This window comes from Eptesicus fuscus, chromosome 5 (genome assembly GCF_027574615.1).
Source record: "Eptesicus fuscus isolate TK198812 chromosome 5, DD_ASM_mEF_20220401, whole genome shotgun sequence".
Lineage (NCBI taxonomy): Eukaryota > Metazoa > Chordata > Mammalia > Chiroptera > Vespertilionidae > Eptesicus > Eptesicus fuscus.
This window is the reverse complement of record NC_072477.1, coordinates 41,520,020-41,528,435: the sequence shown is the minus strand read 5'-3', so window position 1 is coordinate 41,528,435 and position 8,416 is coordinate 41,520,020. Positions and strand designations below refer to the sequence as shown.

At 48.8% G+C, this 8,416-nt stretch overlaps 1 protein-coding gene across 1 annotated transcript; it reads left to right on the top strand.

Moving 5' to 3' along the window:
* The first annotated feature begins 5,418 nt into the window (after positions 1–5,418).
* Positions 5,419–7,128, top strand: ARF6 (ADP ribosylation factor 6). The gene is made up of 2 exons (XM_008139079.3): positions 5,419–5,544; positions 5,643–7,128. Exon 2 carries the CDS (start codon positions 6,131–6,133, stop codon positions 6,656–6,658), a length of 528 nt encoding a protein of 175 aa, XP_008137301.1. The 5' UTR covers positions 5,419–5,544; positions 5,643–6,130; the 3' UTR covers positions 6,659–7,128.
* The last annotated feature ends 1,288 nt before the right edge of the window (positions 7,129–8,416 follow it).

The window sequence follows — 8,416 nt, the reverse complement described above, 5'->3', positions numbered from 1 at the left end:
AAAGGCCACGGGTTGGATTCAGGTCAGGGCACATGCCTAGGGTGCGATCCCAGATTGGGGCATGTATGGGAGGCAACCAAAAATGTTTCTTTCTTTCTCTCTCTCTCTCTCTCTCTCTCTCTCTCTCTCTCTCTCTCTCTCTCTCCTCCCCCCCCCGCCTTCTCCTCTCTCTAAAAATCAATGAACATGTCCTCGGGTAAGGATTAAAAAAAAAAAAAAAAACTAGATGTGTAATTATGTGTTTGTGATAGTTCCTTTAATTATCTTTCCCCCTCTCCACGAGGCAAGTTTGGGGATCAGGGCTGTCTGTTTCACCTGTATCTCCAGTACTTACCACAATGTCTGGCTCATTGTTGGCGTTCAATATATACTTTATCCGAGTCCAACCTCTCCTTTAATCGTGAGGAAATAGGGCCCAGACAGGCAGAGGAACTTGCTCAGCAGCAATGATTAGCACAGCCAGGACTGCAACCCAGTCCCTGGCCCAGCAAATGCTCTTCCCTCTGTAGTATGCCGCACAAACCTATCCTGCCCTCTCCAGCTCCACAAGCCTCTGTTTTTCATTTAATTCACATTTAGTATGCATCTTTCAGGTTGCCAGGTACAGGTATAGGAGTTGAGGTCTTGAGATGGGAACCCAGGGACCCGGCTGAGTACGGAAGGCCGAGACTCTGGTACCAGGACTAGTTTTTACACATTCTTTAATCCTAAACCCAGAGGCCTCGGCTCCGCAACATAACGCTATGACGTCAGGGAATTTCCCCAGGTGATGCTAGGCCTCATTGATGGAGGATTCTCAGCAGGTGGGACAGTCAAACCAAAGCGTGGCATCCCTGAGCCCATCAACTTCCTTCTGGACACGGTGACCTGTCATTTCCCGGGTCACGTCATCGCCTAGGATGAGGCAGGAAAGCTCGGTGACTCAGGCCCGGTGGCCGTAGGAAGTGCTTTCAGCTCTCCTCCGTCTTTCATTCACGAAGAACCAAGCTTCCTAACTGACGCAAGGGCAGGAGAGTTTAGCGCTCGTGTTCAAATTCTTCTAGCCCGCCGCTTGCCAATCAATGTCCGCGCCGGGAGGAAGAGGCGGGACGAGAGGCGGGGCTAGAAGCCGAATGTGGTTGAACTTCTCAATTGCACTGAGGCCTATTGACCACTGGGGACGCTCCAAGAGCCTTGGGGCCTTTTGCGCATGCCCATTAGCATCAGTCCCGCTAGTAAGAGCTTTTCAAAGCTGGTTTAGTGAATTTAGAGGAGGCACTGGAGTAGGTTAGTTGCCTGTTTGTTTCTTCGTATGCTTGGTGGGGATGATGACGATACCTCAGAGTTCTTGTAAGGTTAAATTAAATGGTAGGTACTGTAAAATAGCACAATTTGCGTTCAGAAAACGTTAGCATTTCTTTGATCTCTCTCATAGAATGGATTGACATTTAAAATGTTAAAAAGGGAATCTGATTAAAAAAAGAATCTGAGAAAATTCCCACTACTGGAGACGCTGTTTCCATTGTTACACCCTTTACATTATGAAAACAGCTCAATATTGGATTTTCAAGATTTATATAGATTGGTAGAATTGCAAACAAGCAGAACAGCTTTGCTTTCAAAGGGAATTTTTGAAAGTTTGCCTTTCAGTTACTGGCTCAAAGCTGCCCTACAGTGGCTAATGGTAGGAATGGCTAACTCGGCCTTTTCATACCAGAGTGCCCCTAGGCCAGGGTGTGGGAGTCAGGCAGGCAAAGATAACTGTGGTTGGCCCAAGGGTGAGAGAGTCAGTCCATACCTTGAAAAGGAAAGGCATGTTTGTATATCCACCAGTGACCCAGCTAAGAGGAAGCCAAGTGCACTTTATTATGGTCTTGCCATCTGTATAATTTACTTAGCATGTTTGACTTTTCCTTTTAATATACTCAAGTTCACTTCTTGCCTAAAAACTAAATACCGTTACTGAGCTGCTATGCTATCTGGTACCCTTGGCTTCCCTCCAAGATTTTTGGAAGAAACGGCCACATAAAACCACTTCTGCTTTTGCCATAAAACTTGGGGAGGCTGCTGTGTCCTTACTGTCCCACAGATAGGGTCACGTGTGGAAAATTCTTTTAAAATTCAGGTCCAGGAGAAAGCTTGTATCCCCTGGGGATTAGTAACCATGCCTCCTTTATAGTAAGTGCTCTGTGGCTTGTGGCGCTTGCTTCTCTGCCTCAACTGCTGAGAAACAGTGCCAGGCTTGATGCCCAATCTCAGTAATTAAATTGACCCAAATAAATAACGTATTTGCTTCTTCCCCCTTTTCTGGTCTTTCCTTGTCCCTGAGGGTAGCCTGCATGGCACAATTAATGTCCATTTCCATTGAGCTTAGTCTGGTTTGTCCTATTGGCGGTCCTTTAGTCTTGCTGCCACTCCTTGAGGGCAGGCAGCCTAGATCCTCTAGGACAAACACAGCATGTTAGATTTACAAGGAACTCAAGAGTGCACTTGACCCTCTCCTTTATATATATATATATATACTAGAGGCCCGGGCACGGATTCGTGTACCGGTGGGGTCTCTTGGCCTGGCCTGTGCCCTCTCAAAATCTGGGATCCCTTGGGGGATGTTGGACTGCCTGTTTCAGCCTGATCCCCACAGGCCAGGCTGAGGGACCCCACTGTCGCACAAATCCATGCACCGGGCCTCTAGTATGCATAAAAGATATTTGGTTAATCTCTTCCCATCCTCTCTCCTCCCCTCTTCCCTCTGAGATTCATCAGTCTGTTCCATGTTTCCATGCCTGTGCATTGAGCATCTGCCTCCTGGTGGTCAGTGTGCATCACAGCTACCGGTCAAATGGTCAGAAGGTCACTTAGGCTTTTATATATATACAGACATATTTTTATTGATTTCAGAGAAGGGAGAGGGAGATAGAAACATCAATGAGAATGATTGATTGGCTGCCTCCTGCAGGTCCCACACTGTGGATCAAGCCCATAACCCAAGGCATGTGCCCTGACCAGGAATCAAACCCATGACCCCTTGTTCATAGGTTGATGCTCAACCATTAAACTCCACTGGCTGGGCAACCCTCTCCTTTTTTACATTTGTGGAAGAGGAAGCTCAGAGTGGCAAGGTTGATGTGGCTGTACAATTTTAGAATCAAACCCAGGGCATCCGCCATCCTTGCCCCCACATCAGGTTACAACCTCCCAACTCCCAGCTTGTCAAGGGAAGGAGCTGTATTTCTAGAGGCCTTCTTGGCTTGAACACTGTCAGCCTTCCTGCTGGTCTGTCTCAGAGACAGGGAGGGCAGAGCTGGGGGTCTGGCTTCTAGGCACTGTCTCTGGGTCTCTCTCAGGCTTAAGTTACACCTCTGCTCCAGCTGCAGGTCCAGAGCAGCACTCTGAACCAGCAGCAGGACCCAAATTTCAGAATGGCACAGGAATCCTTGCCCTAGGGAGTGACCTCAGGCCAGCAGCGGTTCTTTGACCAGTTCCACTCCAGTGTGGTCCCTGGGCCTGTGCTGGTTCATGAACTATTGTTACTTGCCCGTATGAAGACAAGTACAGGAAGTTCTGAGAACTTGAGAGTATTTAGAAACTTTTATATCAATTTGACATTGTCACATCATTCAAGCAGCATTTTTTTTTTTTTTTTACTAATTCATTTTAATTGCATTTTACAAAAAGTTAACAGCAAGCCTAAAAAACCAACCATGCCCCAGTCCTTCTTCATGGATGCCTTTGGAAGCACTGCTACTGACTCTTTTCCAGCCTGGGGGGAGGGGGGAGGGCTTGTGGGCATGTGAAGTTCTCCTTTGGGGCAGGAGGGGGCGACAGAGACATGGGTAATCTGTCCTTCCCCAAGAAAGGCCAGCTCACTCTTCAAGCAGCCTCCATTTGACCCTTCTGGATGTTGGGACACAGGAGAAAGGCAGGCTTTCTGCTTCCTGTTTTGCCTGGCTGAGAGCAAATTCACCAGGGAGGAAGGACGGCTAGGAGGGCTGTCCACGTACAGATGGCAGGAAAGTGAGGCTCCTGGCCAGGCGCATTTTCCCCAAGGAAGTCTAGTTTTGTGGCTTGGGCACAAGGCTCTGAATCAGGCTGTCTGTGTTTGAATTCTGGCTCCTCCTTTTAGTTGCTGTGAGGCCTTGAGCTCTCTCAGTTTCCTTAAGTGTAAAGGGCCCATATTAATGCTAGCTATCCCACAGGGCTCTTTGGGTTAAGTGCATATTAAGGCAGATGGAAAGTAAATCAGATCATTGTCCGAATATTAATAACTTTAGTTACTTTCATCTCCTGCGTGAGGCTTATGGTTATCATTTAACCCATCTAGCATCATTACATTTTCTTAAATATGAAGTGCAAAGTATGTACCGTATGCTGTTCACCATCTTCCTTAAGAAAGAAAAAATTCCTGTTGCTCTTTCCCTTGGTTCATTTATTTCAAGTTTCACATCATTTTACCTTTAAGCCTAACTTTATCACTAACCATTTGAAAGGTTCCCCAAAGTTTTCCCTAATATTATTTAAGCCTCAAATGGAGTGCAGAGAGCAAGGCCAGTATTACACCATTACAACATGAGACAAAACTTAGAAATGTTGAACGCCTAGATCCAGGCCACAGAGGTCGTTATTTTTTTCTGATTCTAAATCCTGTGCTAAGATGACATCATCTAGGCCTCTTCAAGTTAATAACGGGTGGTGGGTGAGAAGCTACTACTACTAACACTACACGGATATACTTAAATATGAACAGTTACCACATTCTAAAAAGTTGAACATGCGGCATGGCACAGAACTCTTGATACTACTGTAACTTTTAGGAAATGGACGAGATGTCTAAAGACAGGGCTCAAACACTTTAAAAAAAATGGGCTTCAGAGCAAAGCCAAGCTAGTAAAAACACTGCACTCACTGGCTGGCAAATTCCACAGGAAACAGTTGTCTCCCACGTGTCTTTCAGGAAGCGCAGGGAGCACGAGGAATAGAGGCAGCCGGGGAAGGGCTGGGGGAAAGGTAAAAGCAGCAGGCAGGGCTTTCCCCGACGGACCGAGGGGGCGCCAAGGCAGCGGCGGTGTGGAGGCGACCCTGGGAGCATCAGGCGGGCAACGAGGTCGGAGAAAAGACCTGGAAGCAGCACGGAGAGGCGTTCGTCCTGGGAGCGGGCAACCACGGGCCCCGCCCTGTGCAGCCTCCCCGCCCCCCCCAGCCATGGATTTGCTCCTCTAGTTCGAGGGGGGGTGTTGGGAAACGGCAGAGAGGGGAGGAGGCGCTAGGGCAGCGACAGGTGGGCAGCGGTCGGAGCCCCAGGCGCGCGGGTCCCGGGGCCGGCCGCACCTGTGAGCCCTCCGGGCCGCCGTAGCCCCGCCCCTTAGCGCGTGGCGCCCCTGACGCTGGGCGCGCGGGCGCTTTCCTTAGAGGTCGCTCTGGTCCGAACGGTCGGCCCGTGCTGCGCGTGCGCGGTCGGGAGGGGAAGTGAGGCGGTTTCTTCGGCGCCTTTTCCGGCGGCGGCGGCGGCAGAGCTGGGAGGAGGAGGTGGCGGCCGGAGGGAGCCCGCGCTCGGGGCGGCGGCTGGAGGTAATCTCCCGGGCCGAGCTGGAAAGGCGGGCCGCCTCGGCCCCCGCTCCCCGCGGGACCCCGGCAGTAACTCCCTCTCGCTTTCTGTGTCTCTGCAGGCAGCGCACCGAGTTCCCGCGAGGATCCATGACCCTGACGAGCCGCCGGAGCCTCGCTGCCTCTCGGTGGCCCGGGTCGGTGGGGAGCCGGTGCTCGCGGACCGGAGGGTCGTAGTCTCCCGCGGCGTCGGGAGGAGGCGGCGGCGGCGGCGGAGGAGCGGGAACCGGCGGCGCTCGCGCGGCGCCTGCGGGGGGAAGGGCAGTTCCGGGCCGGGCCGCGCCTCAGCAGGGCGGCGGCTCTCCCGCCGCAGACTCGGCCCCGGCGGCGGCGGCGGCGAGTGGAGGAATCAAGTTGTGCGGCCGGTGATGCCCGAGTGAGCGGCGGGCCTGGCCTCTGCCCCGAAGAGGCAACTCCCACGTCGGCCACACGGGCGCCCTCGCGGCGGGAGGCTTCGTTTTGGTTTCGCGGCGGCGGCGGCGGCGGCGGCGTTGTTGGCTGAGGGGACCCGGGACACCTGAATGCCCCCGGCCCCGGCTCCTCCGACGCGATGGGGAAGGTGCTGTCCAAGATCTTCGGGAACAAGGAAATGCGGATCCTCATGTTGGGCCTGGACGCGGCCGGCAAGACCACAATCCTGTATAAGTTGAAGCTGGGCCAGTCGGTGACCACCATCCCCACCGTGGGTTTCAACGTGGAGACGGTGACTTACAAAAACGTCAAGTTCAACGTGTGGGATGTGGGCGGCCAGGACAAGATCCGGCCGCTCTGGCGGCATTACTACACCGGGACCCAGGGTCTGATCTTCGTTGTGGACTGTGCCGACCGCGACCGCATCGACGAGGCCCGCCAGGAGCTGCACCGCATTATCAATGACCGGGAGATGAGGGACGCCATAATCCTCATCTTCGCCAACAAGCAGGACCTGCCCGATGCCATGAAACCCCACGAGATCCAGGAGAAACTGGGCCTGACCCGGATTCGGGACAGGAACTGGTATGTGCAGCCCTCCTGTGCCACCACGGGGGACGGACTCTATGAGGGGCTCACATGGTTAACCTCTAACTACAAATCCTAATGAGCGTTCTCCACCCATCCCCCCGGAAGGAGAGAAATCAAACACCCATTCATAGGATTATCGCCACCATCACCTCTTTCAATTGCCACTTTCTCTTGAATTTGAACTCTGGAGTTACTGTTCTACGGTTGGGGGGGGGGGGGGGGCCGGTTAGGGAGTTTCCTTTTTGTTTCTTTTTTGCTTTGCGTTAGGATGCTCTGATCTGACATTTGACATGAACACAAAGTGCTAGATGCTCTTGTTAACTTCCAGCAAATGGGACGGGGAAAATATAGCAGTTCTTGGTAAAAGTCCTTTATAATAATGGTATGATTTTTTTATTTTGAGAGATTTTTTTTCCCATTGTATGCTTTTTTTCCCTTTTTGCCCAGTTTCCTTACCATTTGCTGTAGATGGCTTATTTTGCATTAATGCAGACTATGTTGCAAGTCTGTTTCATCTAGTAAACTGAAAATTATTGCTTAATCAAACTGCCGTTTGTCTTTTATATTTAAGGCCTTTTCCCTCTCCCTTATGAGTTCTAACTTAGTAATTTCAAATGTGACCTTTTATACCTAAGACCAGTATAGTAAACTTAGCCCACAGTGGCAAATAATGAGTAATATGGGAAAATATTCCAGTTGCACATCCGTATGTTAAAAAGGTAATATAAGTTCTTTGAAATGCCAGCTGTTAAGTTTTGAAACATCATGCATGAGTAGGGATAAAACTCAAAGTCCCCATTACATAGCTAACTTACACTGCATAAAAATATGAAATTGTAACCCATTGAGAACAGAGTTTTTTCACTGCAAAGTTAACATCTTTGCTGTGTTTTCCCTTTTTTAACTTTAAAAAGACTCTTTCCAGAAAATGGAGCAATAATGGTGTATCCACACACAGTCGAAATATTTGTAGCTATTTTAAGGGACTTTTGGGCAAAACTGGAATATATACTTTTACCATGTTTCAAATATCTTAAGACCAATAGTTTTTAAATTACTAGAATGTTTACTTTGTTCATTAATAAAGCATTTAACAATTCAAATTGTATGCACCTTTTACCTGGTTGGAAAAATATACATTCCTGTTTTCACATCACATTACAGCAACTGATTAAAGATAAAAGCGTTTTTATAGATGAGTGATCCACACCTCCATTAATAAGAACACTGGAAAAGATGTTTTATAAAAAAGATATTTAATTCTGTCTGATTATAGGATTAACTCATGCAAATAGTAAGTCAGATATTCTGTTGGTTCAGTAATACAGTATCTCCTTTAGGGAAGGAAACGTGATGAATGAATGACGTGTAAACTTGAGGGATGACAATTAAAGGGGAAGTAGGATGAAGAGAAAGAACCTACAGATGACAATGAATGTAAGCTTATTTTTCTTCAAGGGTAAGCAGTGTGCTCACTTGGTGATATCCAGGTCCTAACCAGATTACTTGCTTAGTTGGTTAGGACCAGTAACTAGATTATTGAGACCAGTATGAAAATATTTTGAACCAAATGTTAATGCCTGATAAAGAATTGTGAAGCAGCATCTGGTTCTTATATAGCCTTAAGGATTAATTTTAGAGATCCTCAAGGAATTAAACTTAGGGAATTTCAGAAATGTAGACTGCAAAGGCAGTATACAGGAAAAGATGTGGGTTTTATGAGGGTATATGAAAACTAAAATTGAGCGGGATATCATGGTATATAGTTGGACAGTATTGGTCCTTCATGCTTTGGCCATATTGTATAATGGAGCTCTTACCAAAGATGTATGAG